At 47.1% G+C, this 22,684-nt stretch overlaps 1 protein-coding gene across 3 annotated transcripts in view; it reads left to right on the forward strand.

Moving 5' to 3' along the window:
• Tenm2 (teneurin transmembrane protein 2) overlaps positions 1-22,684 on the forward strand; it is a 424,931-nt gene that overhangs the window by 313,578 nt on the left and 88,669 nt on the right. For all 3 annotated transcript variants that reach the window (XM_050138699.1, XM_050138700.1, XM_050138701.1), the window contains one exon: positions 13,099-13,245. In XM_050138699.1, coding sequence (XP_049994656.1) covers positions 13,099-13,245 — 147 coding nt within the window. The remainder of the gene's footprint in view (positions 1-13,098; positions 13,246-22,684) is intronic.

A 22,684-nucleotide genomic window follows, 5' to 3' on the forward strand; every position in this document is an offset into this window, starting at 1 on the left:
GGATGAGCTGAAGTCACCACTTTAGGAAAGTCGCTAGAGCTGTTGGAAGTGAGACTGTCCATCCTGACTCTACAGCCAGAGCCCCTGAGACCCTGTAGTTCTGTCCTCTCCTCTGGTCTTTCCTATGTGTCCATCTGCAGAAGGATGCGTCCATGCTCTTCTCAGCCTTTGTCACCAGGTATCTTCTTTAACATGGCCAAGGACCTTGAAGGGAATGTAAAATCACAGAAGAGACCCCACTCCGCCCCACCATCTGATCACTGGTTCCCAACTGGGGCATGTGGAATGCTTACTTCATCTGGGGCACATTTGTGTCTCAAAAGATCTTTCCTTCCAGGGAGATAGGTGGTAAAACCGAAAGGTGTCTATCACAGCTGGTACTTAACAAGACACCACCATGGCAGATGCCTTCTCAGTTGTCCCTAGTCTGTTAACCACCCAGTACAAAGAACCACCTTACACTTGTGCTTAGTCTCCCCTGACCCCAACAGGCACATGCGCACAAGCAAACACCCATGCACACACACAACAACCTTCTTTTCAGAATAAAGTCAGTATGCTTAGAATAACCTGTAAAGCCCTGCTCTTCACTGACTCTGCTCTGGTCAACTGGACACTTGCTGCCCCTCTGGTACCCAAGCATTCTTCTACCTCATGCCTCCGTTCCTCCCAGTTTCTTCTGCCTGAACCACTGTCCAGGCATGCAGTTGTTCGGTCTTCTCCTGTGCTTGGCACTCTTCATTTATCTGTTACCTTGTCCACAGTACCTCAGGACCCATTGATTTAAAAAGAAAAATGCAATCATGGATCTGCTACAAAATCAGCACTCAATACCCATGAAACTGGGCTGCTAGTTCTCCCTTGGAAGTCCTCTTCCTTCGGTTCTCACATGCTAGTCTCATCGGGGGCTACAAACAGAGCGAGAGGCAAAACTGCATCCTGATGCAGCCGCTTCCCCGGCAGGATCCCTCTAGCTCACAGCCTGGCTCTCAGCTTCAGTGGCTCCGTCTGTCTGTGTCCACAGATGAGCCCTCTCTTCATCCTCCTGCTGCCCAAATTTGCGTCTAGCCCCAAAATGGTAATTTATTAATCCACAGTGAAGAAGTCTTACAGTTCCAGCATAGTCTCTCCCTAAAGGGAAATCTATATGGGTAATGAAGTTTAAAATCAGAAGTTTGCTTAGAAAGCAAGGAATCAAAGCAAAAAAAAAAAACAGTCACTCCTCCCTTTCCACAGAGACATGTTCCATGGCCCCAGAGAGTACCAAAATGCCCTTGACATGGTGTTGGCGTATAACCTGTGCCATGCAGCCATATACTTTAAGTCATATCTGGGTCATTTGTCATTCCTAATGCACAAAAATGCTGTGTTAAAAGTTGTAGGCTTTTTTGTTTGAGAAGTAATGACAAGAAAAATCTAGCCATGTTCAGTAAAGGTGCACTTTGTTCAAGACAAGGCTGGGTGAATTCAAGGGTGCAGAACCCACAGATACAGCTGATGGCATGATATGCCGGGGAGGGGGGAGCGGGCATCCACTCCCCAAGAAACCTATCAAACTAGAGAAGAGCGAAGTGTACTGGCCTAAGTTCAAATCCCTCTTCTACCACTTAGAGTGCTGATGACCCTCATCAAGTTAATTAACTCCACTGAGCTTCAGTAATTGCAGCCACACGTGATGACAATATGTATTTCCTGTGGTCCTTGCAATGCCTTGGTGAGATGCAGGCTGTGGATTGCTGAGCACTTGGTTAGCACTCCTAAATGACAGACACCGTTACCTCCTTCCACCCCATAGGGCAGGGCATATTTTGTAGGGACCAGAGTCTCCCCTCACTCCCCAGCAACACCACCTCATCCTACTAATACACTTTGCTGAGTGTGGGTGAGACTTCTTACCCTGTGGTCCTTAAGAATTATATCTTGCTCACCTATTAAATTTGAAAAGCATTCCTCAGATAACTTGTGATGTCCATCATGGGGACATCTCAACTCAGGAAATTCTCCCAGAAAGTTTCTTTATTTTTCTCTTTTCTCTCCAGGTCTTTAAAAGTACTTTCCTAACTGTACTGACAATGCCCATCCTTTTGTGGTCTGCTGTGTTTTTCTTCTTTTGAAACAATATCTCATGGCACAGTCCAGGTTGACCTCAAACTTGAGATCCTCTTACCTCGGCATTTGGAATACTAGAATTACATCTGGGTGTTAACCCACCCAGATCTGTTCCTATTTTAAGTCACAGAACACGGCCCCTCCTCAGCATCAATCCATGGACAGATGAAAGACTTATCCGAAGTTCACGGCCCCTGCTGTCCCTATTAGAGGATTCCTCTAATGGTAACGACAGCAATAACGGTGTCTATACAGAAGATTTATTATGGGCCATCATCTTTCCTTAACCCTTAACAACTCTAAGGGATGGATATTTTGCAGGCTCTGTTTTGTAGGTGAAAAAAAAACTATGGCATGAAGGGCTCGTGTACTCTGCTTAAAGTTCTTGTGGCCAAAAGTAGAGCTGAGATTCAAACTCACACAGTTCAGACACAGACCCTAACTGTAGCTGAGCCCGCCTCCCAGATGCCACACCTGCAGACGTAACCTTACAACCAACTGGGAAGAGATAGGCATCAGGGTTGAACACAGATAGGTGTTCTTCTTGTCATTACTCCCTAATATCATGCAACAGTATCCAGATGGCATTAACATTATCACAGTCTTAGCTACAAACCATGTAGAGATGAAATAGAATATTCAGAAAGATTCTGCAGGCTGCATACACATACTGCACTGCACCATTTCATATATGGGCCCTTAAGCCATTGAACGTTGTTAGTATCTGAGGTCCTAAAACTAAACCTTGGTAGACTTTGAGGGATGAATGGCTTGTATTGTCTCGGGCTGTCCTGATGCTCAGACATCCTGAAGGATCCCGTACTCCATGATGACACCAGAGGCATGGTCTATAACTCTGACCTCTTTCTTGTCTTTGGAGACCTTTATCTCCACTTCACCTTCTGCCTCCACAGCGACCAGTCAAGACCCCAGTCCGCACTCTCTCCCCAACCCACTTTCTTTAACACCCCAGTCTTCACTTCCTGACCTCAGCAGTGACCCCAGGTTTCCTGGGACCCGGGGTTCTCCTGAGATACACTGCAATGTGCAAGCATGGCCATTTCTGGCCAAACCAGGATGACTGTTCAGCCTTGCGAAGAACAGGTCCATGGAGCCTGTTCAGAGTCTGGAGTCAGAATTCTGCCACTACTGCTATCTGCCTCTGCTCCACTGGACTTCTCTGTTCCTCTACTTTCTCGTGTGTGGAATGGGAGTAATAGCAGTACCTACACCAAGGCTTATTGTGACCACACTGAAGGACCTAGTACGTGAAAAGCACCTGGGAGTGTTGCTGTGATGATCTGCTGTCATTGTCACGATGTAGAACACATCCTAAGCTCCAGAGTCTCAGTCCTGGAGCAGATTTCTTGCCTGGCCCCCTTTAGAATCTCTTTAAAAACCATTTCCTATTTTCTATGTTTCTTTGCCGTTGTACTGGGTACACAACGACAAAAACAGTAATTGATTGTTGGCCTGATTTTTACATTCGTTTAAAGAGAGCTATCAGCCCTTCAGAAGTAACAAGTCTGTGCCCACAAGCCTCCTAGGCGTTATTTGTATTTTTATGACCCTCCTGTGGCTATCAGGATGCTCTGTGGGTGTAGAATTGGATGGCTAAAAATAACAAATGAGAAATCAAAGTCATGTCTGCCCCTATTTCCATACCAGTAGGTACCACATTCAATATTTGCCGGACAGTCATGGGAATGAGTGGCGCAAGGTAAAACAACTTGATCGTCCTCCAAGAAGCAAATTAAACCATTGAACTCTCTTCTCATTGTCATCCCTGCCTTTGTGTGACTCTTGTCACTCTCTTCATCTACCAACTGCCTTCTCATCTGCCTCTCTGGGCATTCAGTCCGTCTCTTTCAGTCGGGAGCTATCTGCTTACAGGTTTGGAGGCAGAGCTCCACACTGGCATGCAGACACAGCCCCTGCCACAGCCTGGGTTTGGACCCTGGGCAGCAAGCAGCTGCTGCTTCTGCTGGGGGAAGCGATCTCCCTTCCAGCGCTTGGGGTGTGGCCTGCAGGAGGCTTTTCCTTTTACCTGGCTGCTGAATCAAGGGCATGATAAAACAGCAAAGAAGCGCCGCCCAGGTTTCTTTCTTCATGAATTCATCAAACAAATATCTTGAATGCTAACCACTGGGGTGAGCACTGGGAATCCAGCCATAAACAACGGAGCCAAAGTCTTTCACGCAGGAGGCGTTGAGGAGGCCAGGAAGGAGGCCATTAAACCACTGGTTCTTAGCCTTCTTTGTGTAGTGGAATAATCTGAAGAGTTATAGAGAAGGAAAAATAAAAGGGCTGGGAGTGTAGCTGGGTGGTGGAGCATTACCTAATGAACAGGGCCCTGGGTTCAATTCCAGTACCCAAAGAAGAAAGAAAAAGGGGGTGAGGTGTAACCCAGGGGATAACTTTCACACTACTCCACATTGGAGAGGCAAACATGAGGACAAGGGTTTGAATCCACAGCACCCAGGTGAGTGTGGTGGCTCACCTGCAATCTCAGGGCTCGAGAGACAAAAACAGAGGATTCCCCCCCCCCTTAGAGCAACCTACTTATCTAGACTAACAGAATCACTAAGCAGGCTTTAGTGGGCAACTCCGCCTCAATATATAAACTGAAGGGTGACCAATGAGCCGACCAAACATCATCTTTTGGCCTTCACACGTACACAAATACAAACATCTGCACACACGGTGTTCCCTCAGACATACGAGCATCCCATACACACATCCACATATACTACACAAATGTACACATGCAAGAAAGTAAAGGATAAGAGATTGAGAAACAGAGATACGGATGCCTGGGGCTCCCCTTCAGAAAGGCGCAAGCCCCTCTGGAGATACTGTAGTGACTGAGCCAAAAGGAAGGATGGCCAAGGTATGTGCAGCCAAGCTGAATCCTTCTGCTTCCAACAAAGATTGAACTAGAATTGTGATAGGTGTAAGCATGGAAGAGGCTGCTGTGAAGGGGAACGGAGATGGTCTGGCAGGGTGTCGGGAAAACCACCCGGATTGGATGGCCCCAGATGAGTGTCATTGCTGGAGTGGGTACCATGAGCTTAGTTTAAGGAGAAGGGCCTCTAAGAAGCCCCAGAGAAGGATCCATATTCCAGAGGCCCAGAGAGCAGAGACAAAAGGAGAAGAGAGGAGGCCAACTCCCAGGACAAATAATTCAGGCCTTTTGAGGTCCTCTTTGGGGCTGATGATCGCACGATAGCACTAGGGCCTCTGGAGGGCTTGTTACAAAGGAACCGGGTAGCCAGTCCACCCAGAGGCTGACTCAGAACTGAGGGATGAAATCCAAGCTGATGCTGCAAGCGTCAGGACTGTATCCCTACAGCGAGAAGCTAGTCTTCATCTAGCTCAATAGAGAAGCTTCTAGATCAGTAGTGAGGCTACTGCAGAGCATCCGCAGGGCCTTGTCACCGATTAGTATGTACTTTAACAACACTGGAGTGAGGACTCCAAGTCCATCAACCAGCTGCCAGCATCCTCCTTTGACGGGTAAAGTGGAATAGGGACCCGTGTTGTTCTAGGAAAGCGAGCACAGGCTTGTGTGAAGCCCAAAGCAGCTAGGGGGCACTGACTCCCCTGAATTCACTCAGTAACTCACCAGAGGTTCCTGCCCCAAAAGAATTTTCCCCATCACCATTGCCTACCCTCTCAGTTTCCTCTCCCATGGCCTCAACTTAAAAAGACCTGGAATGTACTAAGAACCTGAAATTCAAGCCCCCTACATGGGAAAGGATCCTGTTTACTTTCTTTTTTTTTTTCAAGTTCATCACTTTTTCCGCGGCCACAGCTGAGCCTGCCGCATTCTTTTTTTTCCCCCCACACAGACAGAAATGATGCTGATGGTGAGAATCCAGGTGCATCCAGACACGTGCAGCAGACAGCTGAATCCAAATCCCTATCATCTCGCGGCTGGCGTGCCGTTTCTGTGGCTGCTGGCATGGAGGGGAACAGTTTCTGCCTCCCGAGCAAAAGCAGCTTCCTCCCCTGCAGTAGACCATGTCAAGGATGCTGGCTCTTCCTGTGTCTCACTGTACCTGCTCACACCTCTGCAGACCCTCAAAGATACACAGATGCTGTTGAAACACAGAGAAACATCTGCCTCTCGCTTTTTTAAGTCTGCTAGCAAAGCAGGAACGGCTGTTCAGTCGCAGGTTCAGGGCAGCATGACCATCCCACTACATACCTAGAAATAGGGTCCCCACAGCTCCCACCTGACATGTAGGTGATCGAGGACAACCTTACTGTTCCCCAGGGACTAGGATGCTTCTTTTTCAGCCAGGCTTCTAAAAATCAGTTGCAGTTTTCCCCCAGAGTGTGTCTCACAGGATATCCAGTGTTGCCACTGCTATTTAGTCTAAGTGACAATTAAAACCTCTAGCAATCCCTGGTCCCTAACACCTCTGCTGTCCTCAACTAGAAAGTCTTCTGGAATAAAAGGCAAGCATCTTCCCTAAATCCAGAGATGTGCAGTACAAAAAAAAAAAAAAAAAAAAAAAAAAAAAAAAAAAAAAAAAAAAAAAAAAAAAAAAAAAAAAAAACAGAAATATTTAAACAGTTTGCAAGGAAGAAGGGACAATGTCCCTATTTTAGTTGGCATTACAAACACAATTCTCGGGGCTGGAGAAATGGCTCAGTCAGTAAAGCACTTGCCACAGAGGAATGTGAACTGAACCCATTGAAAAAGCCAGGCAACGCACTGCATATCTGTAACCCCAGCAATGGCGGAAGGAGACAGAGGCAGGGAAATCTCTGGGCTTTGCTGGCTGCGAGCCTCTAAGCATACATAACACGGAGAGCCACTGAGAAAGATGCCCTGTGTCAACCTCTGACCTACACACACATACATATACACATTAAAATTGTAATAATTGAAAAGCGGAAGACGAAACTCCCCTCAAGAGAAAGGGCACATTTATTCCACTTGAGCCTCCCGCCTTCAACATTGTTCTTCCCTTCTGTGGATTTTCTCCGTCAGCCCAGCCTCATGCGTCTTCGCTGCTTTTCTGGGCTGGTGATCATAAGAGTGAGAACATCCAAGTTCGTAGCAAAGCACACACTGAGAACCCTAGAGAAAATGCTACTTTTTTTTACAACTTGAATTAATATATGCTCTCGGGTTTTCCTGGTTTGGGTGTGAGGCCAAGAGAAGGGGCTTGCCCTGCAGGCTGTACCTGAAGAACCTCCCAGCAATCAGAGTGGCGGCAGCAACAGCTGTATCAACACTCTCCACAACATGCGCTGCATCAAGTGAACATGTGTGATGCCCCAAACTCTGCTAAGACCTCCCTCTGGCTTAGTTTGTGGAACACAACCGCTGTCTATTTAAAGCAAGTATTGTCAACGTCTAAAGTTAGCTACTCCATTAACAAGTATGTATTGTCCTGTGTGTACAACAAACATTTCTTGTCCGGTATGTGCCAACTGCCCTTCTAGACATGTAAACTGTCTCTCAGTGGACAACGGAGACAGAATATTAACCTTGAAGGGGTTATTCTGTTGAGAGACACAGTATATAACATTAACGGAGAGGAGGCAGAACTTTACAAACAGCCTGGCCTCCAAGATGTCCATCTACCAGCCCAAGATCACAGGGATTGCAAAAGGCAGATCTGGCTTCAACGCTCCCGGAACTTTCTGCCTCCAAAGTTATGGTTTTCCCTCAGTTAAGAGAAAGTAAGGAAAAGAAGCTCTTCTCAGGGCTTGTAGCAGGGTGTGATGGCTTTCCTAGCGGTCTCTTGAACTGAGCAGGGAGGTAGCATTTGTGCCGCTTTCTTTGTCATCGGTGTTTCCACGTAGGCTGTTTGTGTTCTCGCTTGCCTTTGCTGCATTGGGGCGCGTCGTCTCCAAAGCGCCCGTCGGCCCATTAAAAGCCCATTCGCCTGTCCTTCCTTCCCAAACAGTATTAGCCACTCACGTCTACCTGTAAATTGCCACACACCGCAGAACACGTCTTGATGCTGTCTTAGGAAAGTGTTTTTATGGTAATTATAGCTGTCTTCAAACCCACTTACGCTCCCCTTTTTTTTCTGGGCCCTAGACATTATTTTGCTAATGCCTAACTTTTGTTTAAGTCAAAAAGCCTGCCTAGCTGGTAGCTCTGTCAACAAGACCTCATTCCACTTCTTTTCTCCAGTGCTTTGGGATTTATATGTAAGGTCTCAGAAATGATCGCATTTCTACTAGGCCCCGCTAGTTTCACTCAGACATTTCATTCATTCATTCATTCATTCATTCATTTGTTCTCTTCAGCTACCCACTGAGTACTGCAATCCAGCAGTAAATAAGTTAGAGATGGTTCCTCATCTGGCAGGTGAACAACACAATGGCCACGCCCAGGACAGCCGTTCAGTTTAGCGCTGAGAAGTCCTAGGAACACCATTCAAATTGTAGTTAACGGCAAAGCCCACCATCTTCGGCACTCTGGCAGCGGGTCATAGGACGGCTGTGTGGCCTAGCCCACATCAATTACGTGCTAGTCGATAATGAGAGAGGGGCAGGTAGGATAACACGAAAGAAAAAATGGGGCTTCTAAACATGAACGTCTGCCCGACAGGGATATGAAGGGTGGGGTAGAGCTGGGGAAATGAGAGTCATCCAGTTTACAAGTGGCCAGGACCGGAAGTGATTCTGGGGTAGGGCAGTATGGTGGGAACCAGATCAGGAGGGCCTCAGAACCACGTTAAGGACTTTCCCCCATGGAAAGTGGCTGTGCTTTCGGCAGTGTCCAGGATGGAGCGAAATTAGGAGTCCAAACCAAAATTAACAGGGAGCAGATTCTGAGATATTTAAAAGGAAGGACGGGTGTGGCTGTGTATTCCTTTTTTTTTTTTTCTTCATTACATTTTGCGTTAGTACAAGAAAAAAATACCTTTATTTTAAAAAGAGACTGAAAGTCTGAACGCTACATGTAGAGTGTGAGAAAGAGTCCCCATTGGCTGTGCCTCTCTGTAGCATCTTAAACAGGAACCCACAGAAAAGCTGAGGCCGCACTGTGCTCTGTGGGGGCGCTCCCAATAACCTGAGGACCTCCCTGCAAGGCCCCACTTTCTGAAGGTTCCACACATCTCCCACCAGCAGACTGAGGATGCAGCTTTCAAACATGGACTCTTGGGACACATCCAGGCTGTCTCCAACAGTAGCATTGCTTCATAGCTCAGAGTTAAAAGGCAAATTTCGCAGCGGAGATTGGAATTAGCTACAAGAGAGGGGAAAAGCCGTGGCAGGAGAGCGGCTGCCCGCCTTGGGTCCTGGCAGTGAATGCATTCAGGAGCCTTCGTGGATCAAGGAACCAGTTTAGAGGGGACAAAAGGAAAGAGGTTGAAGTCTCCCGATTTTGAGGTGAACAGACAAGACTGCAGAACTCAGAGCCGGAATCCAGGGCTAGAGAGGACTAAGGGTTGAAAATCAGGCATCATAAGAGTCTAGTGGTGGGGCTTTGGTCTGTGTAGAGATTACTGCATGTGTGTGTGTCAGCTATGGGTAGGATGGGAGGTGACAATACCAGCCCATGTTACTGTGTCCTTGGAAACTTTTCCTGAGGAGAGGCCCTGTGTTGGAAAGGAAGGTTCCCTCTACCTCCTCATGGCTGTTGGAAGAGATTGAGAAGGACAGGTGGGAATGACTCCTATTTGTTCAAGCCCTCACTGTTGGGCTGAGGTCAGGCGAGGCTCTGTGAATCAACAACTATGTCTGAGAGCTAACAAAGCCGTGGTTTTCAACCTCAGGACTTCTGACATTTGAACCTGTGCTATTCTTGGAGGGTGGGGAGGGGTTCTTCTGGTCCTTTGGGATATTGAACGGAACCCCCCCAGGCTCTACCCATGAGGTTTCAAGTGTCATTACCCCTAAACATGACCATCAAAACTGTCTCCAGACCTTGTCAGATGTCCCCCAGAGAAAGAGAAGGAAAGCTTTTATAAATCCTGTGTTAAGAATCACTGATCCAGGGTCACAATAGAGCCTGAAGGCCCCGGGCAGCCATCAGTTCTTCCTAACTGAGGAGATAAGCACCCAAACAGAGTTGCCTTCCGGGATGCTAAACCAGTCATTTAGAGGCCGGCACTCAAGGAAATCCGAGAGCCGGCCTGAAACTCGGAAGGACTCCATACAGCGATTTCTTGGATGCCCACGTATGAGCCCATAAGCCAGTTCCAACTTCAGTCAAAGCATCCTCTCGAAAGAAAAGCTGCCACCTGATGCCCATTTACCCTCCAGACTAATTCCTTCCTGGGTTTTGTTTTTCCTTAAGCAGAAGCTGGCTTTGCTCTTTACAAATACGGAGAATCGCCTCCTCCTCGGGAAGGCCACCAGCCGAATGAACTTGCGCTAGGGCTAGCTTGGGGTTGCCTAGCAACGCCGCGCACCTACCAAGACTGCTTTTTTTCCTCTTCAAGCTAAAAGCAAAGTCCTGTCCATTAATTCCCAGCTGCCCTGAAACTTCTCAGAGATTTGCCAGCTCCCCACTGTTCGTGTTTTCATCTTCCTCGTAGGAAGTGGCGAAAACTCGCTACTCTGCCCTGTTTATCTCACTTCAGTTGGTCAGAATGAAAAGAGTAGGGGGGGAGGCCTCATTCCATAGAGGCGCATACATATTTTGAGCACATATCTCTGACTGACATGCTGGGGCTCTTGGCAAATTTAAATTTTATGTAGTGGACGTGGGTTTCCTACACAATGAGCCTTCGGTTGAGACTCTGGGCATGATTTCAGTAAGACATGAGGCCTCAGAGTAGCTAAATGGCAAAGCGCATATACCAGAAACCATGCCAAGCCAATGTTCAGAGGTCTGTCATGTAGGGCACTCTCTCTGACCTCTTCCCCCACACTCCTCTGGTGGTGACTGTAAGGCAGAAGGTGGCTGCAGATTGGCCAGGATCTCTTTCTCCCTGACGACTCATCCAATGTCCCTCGGGCTTTTCCTCCCAAGCTCCATTTTGCTCCCACAGAAGTGTTGATGGTACATCCCTGGAAGTGAGGAAGGCATTCCCTGGAGCACTGTCTCAGGGTGTGATCAGGAGGGATATCAGTGGTTCCCCAGACAGGGCCACAGTCACCTCATTGGTAAGGAAGGCTGTAGAATCCTGAGCTGGACTTTGTAAGGGCAGGCGTGGAGACCGAGTGAGGCACGTGTGCACACTGCTAGAATTAGCACCAAGCCAGAGCCCCTGTCCAGACTCCTTGTTTCCCCTCAGCACAGATGCCCTCCTCCAGAGACCTCCCAGGGAGGACTTCCCTATTGCTTACTCTACTCACTGTGATCCTAAGCTACACAGGATGGGAGGGAGCAAGCCCAGACTGACATTTCCTACAGCAGTCAAACTCCATGGTGGAGCCTTGGACCTTTCTTCCTGGGAGTTCCTTCAACTCCCACCGCTGCCACATGGGCAAACTAGGTTTATCAGCACCCACGTGAGGGGTGTTTGAAAGAAGAGAAGAGGGATGCCAGTGAAGGTCTTTGGAAAGCCCTGGAAGACGCAGACTTCCAGGCCAATTCCCACTATCATCAGAAGGAGCTTTGATGCCAGGCAGGCCTGCATTGGTGTGGTTGAGAAACAGCTCTGGAAATGGAAGAGGTCACAGAAGGAGAGGTAGTTTTCAAGATGTTCAGATAGTTACTTACAGGGACAGCTAAATTAATGGTCATTGGAGTGTATTTAAGTGAAGCAAGAAGATATAGCTCCAATCGCACAACTCCGTAACTTCCCCAGGTGTCACTGCAGCGTGCATGCACAACAGGTAAATTTTACAGTAGGTAGATTATGCCTCAATAAAACTGCTCACAGAAAGAAAAATGAGAAGAGGCCTAGAAATTCTTACCAGCAAGTAGGTCTTAGAAGAGTCGGCACATGCCACAGGTCCTCTGCATCTCGCCAGTTCACAAAGGGCCGTGGTGGCTTGGTGTGGCAAGACTCAGGCCATATCACTTTCCCATTTCTTCTCACCCAGCTCCCTCTGCCGGAGCTCCGGGTTGGGGAGTCTATGCTACAGTTGCTGTGGGTGTTGGAGCTTTTAGGGAATAAAATAGGCTGCTGATTTCACACACTAAGGAAGGGGTGGAGGGAAAGAAAGAAAAGAAAGCTATGAAATCAGAACTGTGTAGACTCCACTGCCCTTCCCCTGTGGACACAAGATCTCCTCTGTCCTGTCCCCAGTCATCCGGTACTTACCCCTCCCTTGGCCTTTAAATCCTGCTCTAGTTTTAAATCTACCATAAATAGGTGGTGATAAGCAGCCAACATTTGGAAGTGTCCCTTAAAGCTATTACAAAAATTAAAAAAAAAAATGGCCAGCAGCGCCATCCAGTTCTTTCTTGGTCACAAGAAGCTCTTGAAAATCATATGTAAATCTATCTCTAAAATTCTGCAAGATGGAGGACATTTTGACTCTGGGCTTGTAGGAATTTTTTTTTTCTTGTATGTAGAAGGCATTAAAACAAAGAAAGGGAAGTACAAAGTGAAAGAGGGAGAGAAAGAATAAGGAAATGGAGGGAAGGATGAAAGAAGAAAAAGAAGGAAGGAAGGAAGGAAGGAAGGAAGGAAGGAAGGAAGGAAGGAAGGAAGGAAGGAAGGAAGGGAGGGAGGGAAGATGGGCAGGCTTTTCTCAAGATACCACACATCCTGAGCCACTGACTGAAAATCAGAGCCTAGTTAGTCTGGTTGTCAGGCCAGCACTGGTACAGTTGTCTGGGATGTGCACTGAATTCCCTCCCCACTTGCAAGATTGCTCTGTCCCCTGCACCCAGGTCAGTTGTCACTGGGAAACCCCTGCATCTGTGCCCCAACTCCTTCTTGCACCTGCATGCATGGCCTGCTTCCCCTGACTCTTTGGACAGCAGGTATGGGCCCCACTGTGAGGCTGGCCCAGTGGCTGCCCTGCAGGCTTGCTCCCCTTCTGCATGGCTCCCCTGCTTCCCCAGCGCGGCCTCATGTCCCTCCTTCTCATTCTCTCCATTTCTCCAACCAGATGGCTGCCCTGATTTGTGCAACGGTAACGGGAGATGCACACTGGGTCAGAACAGCTGGCAGTGTGTCTGCCAGACCGGCTGGAGAGGGCCCGGATGCAACGTTGCCATGGAAACCTCCTGTGCTGATAACAAGGATAATGAGGGAGGTGAGCAAGCGTCTTCTAATTCCCATCTCCTCAAGAAGTGTGTTGTATGTGCTTTCGTCATGAGTCATTCTCCTGAACGATCTCTTCCATACTATTGTCAAATGTTGTAATGTTTCCTTTGAAGCCAACTCAACAGGGAACACATGTCCTTGGGCCAGGAGGACTCTTGGAGACACAACCTAGGGTTTGGTATTGGCTTTGTATTCTCAAATATTCATCATTGCAAAGAGGTAGCTGCATTCTGGTTATTGCCTTCCGGGTGAATGGTCCTGCCAGACCTTTCAGGGTGGCCAGTTATGGTCAATGACAATGGTGGTGACAGTTGGAGCCTCACACAGCACTAGGATGACATAAACCAAGTGCCCCTTCATCCTGACAGCCCCATGAGATGTCAGTTTGCAGATGTGACAACCGAGACCTGAAGAGCAGCTACATTTCTTCTAAAGACAATATAGCATGAAACCAGGACCCAAACCCAGCTCTGGAACGAAGGGATGTGTTCTAATCCGTGATCATCCAACTATAGACCGTGAACCAAACCCAATTTGTAAGGGAAAAGAAAAGGTTTTTAACATTTTCTTGATGGCTGAGGGAAAATAATCTAAAGAATATTTCATTATATAGAAAAGTACATAAAATTCAAACTAAATATCTACACTTATTTTTCTAACTACCTTATTGATGCATGATTTATATATAAAAAGCTATGCATATCTCGATTAATTTGGATATATACTACACTTACAAAAAATAGCATTGCCATCACCTCTCAGAGTTATCGCCACCATCTTTAGTCTAATTTTCTACAGGTGAGGTTGCCATCGGCCCTCTTAGCAAATTCTAAGTATATAATACAGTATCTTTAGCTATAGACACTCTTACGGCTTAGCAGATCTCACAAACTGTTTTATCTTGCATGGTGAAGCATTAAACCCTTAACCTACACCTTCCTTTGCACAGGAAGGTGGTGGTGTTCATTAGTTTATACTAGTTTTTAATTTTTTGGCATGTCTTTGGTCTTATTGTGTGTGCGGAGGAGAAGGGGAACATGTGTGCCACAGCGTTTGTAGAGGTCAGTGGATCAGTTGTGGAAGTCAGTTTTCTCTTCCTACCTTGTGGATCCCAAGGATCAAACCCAGATCATCTGGCTAGGAGGCAAGTGCCACTACCCATGAGCCATCTCATCTGCCCTTGTTTACATTTTGTGTACAGCTATACCTTGTATTCCACCTTAACCACGGAGCTAAGTGGAGCCTAAGCAGTGACAGATGACACAAATGTTTGAGCAAATGTCTCAAACATTTGCTCTGAATCCCTTACAGGGAGGTTCGCCACCCTCTCTTTTGCCATCCTAGTACTGACCCAGTTCAACCCTGCTAGTTTCTGAGACTAGGTCTGTACAGTCAGATGGCATGGTTGAGTACTAGCACCCTTGTTCTGAACCTTTGAGCTGAGTCTTCTGGGACACATTCCAGTGTAATGATAGGGCTCAGAAGCTAAGTAGGGTTCTTAGCAAGTGGGGCAAGAAATCTCCTAAATTTTTGTTTGTTTGTTTGTTTGTTTATGGTTTTTCAAGACAAGGATTCCCTGTCCTGGAAATTGCTCTATAGACCAAGCTAGCCTCGAACGCACAGAGATCCACCTGCCTCTGCCTCCCAAGTGCTGGGATTAAAGGCGATCGTCACCACCTCCCGGCTTGTATTAGTTTCTTACAGCTGAGGTAGCAAACCTCTTGTGAAGACACACCTGGAGATCAGTAGACTAGGCTAGCCTTGAACTCAAGGAGATCTCCTTTCCTCTGCCCAACATCCTAAGCTCAAATACCATGTATTATCCATATCATCATTGTAGGTATGTGGCCTTCCCCACCCCAAAAGACTCACAGGCAGGGTGAGTTCACATGAAGTTGTTTCAGGGGTGGAAGGATCTCCAAGTGCAGCTATCTGACCTACCAGGGGAGTTTACGATCCCACTGTGACAATCACAGAGTATGCGTGCCGCATCCTCCAACATCAAAGCCACCTGTTTCATGGCCACTGGAGTCAGCTGCGGGTGTCCAAAGTAGGGTGCAACCTGGTGAGAAACAAAGGAGAATATTAGACATCCAATTTCTGCTTTTTCTTCATCCTCTTAATGGATGTCTGGTGATTTCCATCATGCTTGCCTATGTGTACATAGATAATTTGTGAACAAACAGACATACTTACACTGATACAAGCTCCTGATCAAAGAATTCCACAGGGCAGACGCCTCTGTGGCACTGTCCTTCGCTCATTTTCTCTCTCCTGAAACAAAACCCGAATAGAAGCCACTCCCTTTCGGTCTTTTTTTTTTTTTTTTTTTTTTTTTTTTAACCAAGGTGAGGCGTCATGGCGAGAGGCATTTTTTGAGAGTTGAAATCCAATGACTTTTTTGCTTCTGCCTCCCTGGTGATTTCACCGAGCACCGAGGCTGCTCATAGATCAGCTCCTTCTGCCTCCTCAAAAGAGCCGCTTCCCTGACTCCCTTCCCTGTTGGGGTGTCAGCAGCTAAAAGCATAGCAAATTGCTGGAAAGCGGAACACAGAAGAGAAGAGGTTCCTGGGCGGTCTAGGTCCCCAACAGGCCCTGCGCCATCTGCCTCCCTCTCTGTCAGCTTCACCTTGATCCTGGTTCCCCACCTGAGGTACCTGATCCCCAGGCTGAAGGGCTTGCTTGATAGGCACAACTCAGGATCCCTTGAAGAGGCAGAGCCCACGTACTGGAAAGGCTAGGACAAAAGCAAATGAGGCAGTGATTATGCTAAAGACAATAATGGTCTTCTTATGGGAACTATTAACGCAACCTCCCGAGGAAGTAATTACCACCAAGAAGAAAGTCTCTGCACTGTGTTTATAAAAAGAAACTCCCAGTTAGTTCAGAGTTGCTTATGTCAGGTGAGGGCGGTAGACACCGGTTCTCTCTCACCTGACGTAAGCAATTCACAATTAAGTGAGTTCTTTTTTTGGAGGAGATGCCTCGGCGCAGGGTGTTCTTTCTATGGTTAATTACTTCCCTAGGAGGTGTGCTAAGCACTTTGCTGTTTATTGGTAAATATTAAAGTTCCTCTCACCAACCCCAGACCCAGGGGCAGTGAGCTCACCGTTTCTCTCTACGTACGTTTCAGGGGTGGGTGCCCCTGGCTCTCCTGCCTCTGGAGTACCTGGTTCTCTCCTGTGCTGGGAGTCCTCAGAAAGGACTGTGTGCTTTAGGAACCTGGCATTGGGTCAGAGAGGCATCCAAGCAAAACATGAGTGCCAGCTCAGGGAGCAGCTGCAAACAACACACTTGTCATAAATCTCATGAATGGGGGAGATAATAGAGCGTTCTTCCAGAGGGAACTGGAAAGGGCCAGTCATTCCCATCACTAAACATTGGGGGTGGGGGGTGGAGGAGATCCTCAGTTTAAAGTGATGTTTTTTTTTTTAATTCTAAACTGAGGCTGAGCCGGGCGATGGTGGCACACGCCTTTAATCCCAGCACTGGGGAGGCAGAGGCAGGCGGATCTCTGTGAGTTCGAGACCAGCCTGGTCTACAGAGCTAGTTCCAAGGACAGGCTCCAAAGCCACAGAGAAAACCTGTCTCGAAAAACCAAAAAAAATAAATAAATAATAAATAAACTGAGGCTGAGATAGTTACAAACGCAAACACTGGTAGAGATAGTTACAAACGCAAACGCTGGTAGAGGTATTTGAAGTTCTTTACTGACTTCATCAGCCGGGGTTGAATTGAATCCGTTGTACTCTCTTCCTATTCCCTAGTAGCTCGGAAAGGACCTAAAGGATTTGATTAAACCTTGGCGACTAAGACCTGACCCCATCACTGAGTTTCTGAGCTCATGAGTCTCTAGAAGGGTACAAGAATTTGAAAGTCTAGTAAATCTCCAGGTGGCGCGGATGTAGATTTCCTTTGAGATCCACTGTCCTAAAACATTCATTTTGTAGAACGTCTTAATTTCTCTTTCAATGCGCCTAGATAAAACTGCTTCTTTTGGAGATCTGGGGAAAATTTCTTTGGTAGTTAGCTGAGAAACCCTGTCAGAAAAGGTCACCTTACAGTGTCCCCACAACAACATACATGGTGACCCCATACCTCTGAGTTCTCATCACTTGCTACAATACTCTCCAGCCATGTGGCTGCTCACATAACAGAAGGCAATGGCCACTTCAGAAGGGACAAACTTTGAGTGTCATTGTCCCTGCCAAAAGAAAAGAAAACCAAAACAGTGGAGACCGTCCACGGAAATGCTGGCCAGAGACTGTCATTTTAAAAGCAAGAGCTCTTCCCTTGAACCACTCACCCCAATCTGAAAAAAAAAAGAGAGACTCAAAGAAATATTTTTGCTTACAGGAGACAAATACCAGCTCATTAAAGTCTGAGAATACACACAACATGTGTGCCAAGTGACAGGCGGATAATATTTAATTATCACCACCAAGGCAGAGGTGTGAACTCTAGTTCATCACAGCCAGGGGTAGGAGGGAGAGAATGTAGATTTCCTCTCCAAATGGGAACAGCAAGGTGAGGCGGCATCGTTAGACTGTCTGGCCTGGAGAGCCTCTACTCACTCCCTAGAGGCCCCTTTGTCCCCCCAGGGCTTAGAAGCAGGACACCCAGCTTCTATGTGCTAAATGCCCCAAGTCCATCATTTCCAGCCTACATGGGAGTCTGCCTGAAGCTCCCGTAAGCCAGATCCAGTTCCCTGTTCGCTTGGTGCACAGGACGACATTGCAGTCCTGACAAGACAGGGTTGTGACCTCATCAGCCTACAGCTGGAGGGGCAGAAGAACGCCCCTCCGAAGCTACTTTCAGTCTGCTTACCTGTGTCGCCTGTGCTGCCGTCCTCATGGCTGCAAGGGAGAGCCGTCGTCTCCCCTTCATTCTTTTTCAGCACGGCATGGGATGGCATCCCGGCCTTTCTCCCTTGCTTCTGTAATGTGACCCTGTGGCATCGTAGGATTGCAGCCTCTGGTCTTCAGAATTAGCCTGTGTTGAGATAACTGAGGCTCAGCAAGTTACCTCTGAAAGTCTCAATTTGCTTGTCTGGAAAAAAGAAAACGGGTGTGATTATGTCAACTCCATGAGTTAGTATAAGTTTAAGCGAGCAAACACGTGTTACGTATTTGACAGATGCTTGGGTTTGTAGAACGCACAGGCAGGTTGGCCAGTGCTGGCCTCAATAGTGTTCCTATTAATGTTGCTATCTAGAATTTCTAGAGACAATCATATAACAGACTCCAACCAATGACTTTCCCATAATGCATACAGCTGCGAAGAACCTAACCCATCTCCTTAAACTTCAGTGCCGTGGAGAGCCCTGTGGAGACCTTGGAAGTCAGGTTTCTTGACCCCTGCCTTTTGAGTCTCATTTAAGTCAGATTTCCAGTAAAGTCATCTACATGCTACCAACCACCCCAGAGAGTGTCCCACAAACCACATGTTGGGGGAAACATTTTAAGTGGCGCTTCCTCCTGGGGTGGCTAGCCCAGGCCTATGTCATTGTACCTATACCCCAGATCCTTCCCCACTTCAATCCCAGAGAAGGTGAGGAGTGAAATGAGGAGAGAGAGAGAGAGAGAGAGAGAGAGAGAGAGAGAGAGAGAGAGAGAGAGAGAGAGAGAGAGAGAGAGACTACTTCAGGAAGAAACAATTAGAAGAAAAAGCATAAATGATTTCAGGTTTAGTTCCTGCGTAACTGGAAGGTGATGAGATTGTCTTCTCATCTTGTTTTTACTGGAGCAGACTCATTGTAACATGTCCATATGTGTGTATCATATGCTTTATCCATCTTCCTCCCTGCCACCTTCCTGGGCTCCAAACATACACCCCACACCTGCCTCTTCTACCAAGGATGTTTTAAAACTATTCTCCGTCGCTAGTTGGAGCAGTGAACAATGTTTGTTTCAAAGTTGAAAGCCCTTGACTCTGTGTCATGAGTGACCCTTCTATCCACCCTTCCATCCATCCTTCCTTCCATATGCCCTGGAATTCATCCGTCCACCTGCCCCTCCACTCATCCATCCCTCCAAGCATCCAGCCCCTGTGAAGTTATTCACTCTCAGTTTAACAAACATTTCCAGAGTCTACCAAATGTTCACCCATAGAAACTGACTGCTGGGAAATGTTAGACAGGTCACTCTCCGTCCAAAAAGATGGGGTACACAAAGACCGTCATCACTTCGATAATCCAGAGCATGAGAAGTGACCAAGGGAGAGAGAGTACCTTGGTAGGAACCATGAGAAAGGACTGTCACGGAATGTGACATTAACGGGATGAGAGAAGGCACATCTCAAAAGTCACGCCCAGAGTTTTCATCCCATCCCTGGGGGAATTCTCCAAGTCACAGAGTAGAAAGAGCCATGGAAGGGCTCCTCAATCCACTAGCGGCGTCTTCATTTCTCTGTATAAATTAGACACCACTCCAGTTTCCGTCCAGAACCCTGCTATCTACTCTGCCTCCCCTGGCAAGGTTTGGTTCCTTGTTTTGCTCCAGAGGAGGCCGCCGTGGGTTAAGAGATATGGATGCTGGCCTGAGCTCTGGGCACATCATCCAAGGCACTCCAGCCAAGTCCAAATGAGGAGGCATAACTCTGGACTGTGTCCAGAACACTCGAAACCGATGAAATCTGCCCCATGCCCACAGCTCCTTCACCCTCCTTCCCATCCCTTCACCATCCAAATTGGTTTGACTTGATTCAAGGATGTAAATTGGGCATTTATCTCACTTGTTAATTAATACCTCACCTTGTCTGTGCGTTTAGCAGAGCCAAACTAGGGACTTGAGAGACTCTGAAAGACATGGTTATTAAATCTAAAGAGTCCGGTCTCTTCACCCAGTGAAAGGCAGTGTTTGGTGAGCCCACTGCAGAATGCCGTGGTTAGTGCATGTACAAGTGCCAACGAGTCAGTCAGGTGGGAGGTGGTTTCAAAGGGCAACTTAGTTCTGTTAATTGGGTTGGGCAAGGATTTTCCTCAGATTCCAAAGGCCTTGTGATAAATGTATCTGGGGCCATATGCAGGATCCCAGCTTGCTCCCAGATGGGAAAGCCATACTCTTAGTGTATGGGAAGAGGACTTGGCCTGCAGGTCACCAGCTGCTGGCTGGGCACTGGCTCTCTCTTCCGTAGGAGAAAGCAGAGCAAGTCCAGATGAGATAGAAGAGGAACTCATGGCTAAACACAGGTGTCTGAGGCCATTCCTCATCTTTCCATTGAAGCAAGAGCTCTAGAGGCATGGGCATATTAGACTAGGTCATCAGCGGATGGAATCTGCAGATTGAGATTTGCTGTTCTTTGATTCACATAAGAATGACAGTTCCTAAGTGTGCCAGCACTGGGCTGGACCTCCTATGTACCAGGATAATGAGAGTAGATACAAAGTGTGTGGGTCTCTATGCTTCTAATCCCACCTCGTGATCCATACTCCTACAACCCAGTAGCTAGGGGACATGTCTGTTGTAAATCAGATCCATCATTCCCTCAGAGAATTCTCACACAATTAGAATCAAAACTAATGTCTGCTTCATCCTACCTAAAGGGCCTCCTCTGCATCCCATGCTTGCCTTCTGACCATCCTTCCTCTACCATCCCTAAAGCTCCACTTCAGTCTCACTGGTCACCCTTCTGATCCCCACACCAGCATGCTGTGCCTACTGCAGGGTCTTTGCTGGCTCAGAGCCCAAAGTGGTCAAGTCGGGTTCTGTGTGTAATGGCTTCCTCTCATCCTTTAGTTCCTGGGTCAGACACCCTTTGCCAGCCTCTTCCATCTCCCTAACAGGAACGTCATACTCCTAGATCTTTCTAGTTGTGCTGTTAGGTCACACCGCCTCTAAGTTCTCTGAGCCTCTTTCACCATATTACAACCATCTTTCTTCTAGGGACTAGTTGCCATGTGGATATCAAAATATGAGGATGCTTAAGTCCTTTACATAAACTAGTGTATGTATCTTCCTGTTACCATGTGGTGCTATGCTGCATTACATGCAGAATGACATAAAAGAATAGTGTGGACCTGTTCAATACAGAGGAAATTGTTTCCTCCGAATACGTCTTATTCATTTTTGGTTAAATGTGTGAATGGAAAGCCCAAATAGAGAGAGGAGTGACTGTATTTCCATTTTACAGAAACAAACACGGGGACTCAAGAAAATAAGACTCAAAACAGGCCTTTCGGGCGACTTCTGGGATGTGCAGGTTTCCATCTTTAAAGCCTTCGTCTCCTTCCTTCTAAAACACTAACAACAGATGTTTCCAGAAAAAAATAAAGCAAAGGCAGGATTTGTCTTAGAACTCAAAGGAAACAAAATAAGCACTTCAAAGATTAAGCTTCCCACTGAAAACACTTTCCTGGTAAAATGGATTTGACCATCGGATTTTTTTAAGACATTTAAAGAACACGGCTTTACCTAACATAGCACCTTCAGTCTTTCCTAATCAAATCTCCCATACTCTAAATGGTTATTAAGTGTCTCTTAAGAGATTAGGGTTTTTTTTTCACCTGATTAGCTGACAAATCCAATATTCATCATAAAATTGCAATGAAGATGCCTAATCTGTGAAGTGCTAATCAAGGGGCTGGACAGATGATCAAGCGACCAAGAGTGCTTGCTGCTCCTGCAAAAGCCCCAGCACCCATGTTGGGAGGCTCACCACCGCCCACACCTCCAGCTGCAGGGGCTCCAGCACCGTCTTCTGGCCTCCACAGGCACCTGCCCTCACGTGCATCTTCCCATGATCACTTTTTTTTCCAATAATTTTTAATGCTAGTCCTTTAAATCACTGAAGATTTGTTTTAGGGAATTAAACCACAGATTAAACTCACGGCCCAAGGATAACATTTGTGTCACTGAACTGGCTTCTGGTAGTTTTGTCTGGGCCAGAGACTCTTCCTGGATTGTATAGCACTATCCTGTCTTGTCTCTATGACTACCACCTGGTTGCCAGTGTGAAGCCCTGGTGCCATTTTTATTAGCTCTGTGTTCCCCACAGTCTGGGTCCAGATCAGTGGTTTTCTCTCAGAGGCAACTATGTTCTGCAGGAAATCTCTGGTAATGTCTGGAAGCATTTCCGAAGTTATGGTGAATGGGAAATGACCCCAGGCGATGCCCAGATTGCCGCTAGCCATCTACATGTGTGGAATGGCTGTTCACAATAAAGAGTAACCAGGCCCCAAAAGGAAACAATAGCACAGCTGAGAAACAGTTTCTCTAGAAGCTTAGGTGCATGGGAAAGTCACGTAGTCCCAAAATAGGATGTTTCTTGCTCTGAAGTCAAAGTCTATGATGCCCAAGGTCTGAGAGGCATCAAACACTTCCCTGGTTCAGGCATGCAGTAAGGCTTTACTGACATGGCCCAGATTAGCCATGGCCATACTTTGAAAGAGAAAGCACAGCAGCTTGTCCATGGTCCCAGGGTCACAACAC

The sequence above is a fragment of the Alexandromys fortis genome, unplaced genomic scaffold (assembly GCF_014885135.2).
Source record: "Alexandromys fortis isolate MF-2015 unplaced genomic scaffold, M_Fortis_MF-2015_v1.1 scaffold_11, whole genome shotgun sequence".
NCBI lineage: Eukaryota > Metazoa > Chordata > Mammalia > Rodentia > Cricetidae > Alexandromys > Alexandromys fortis.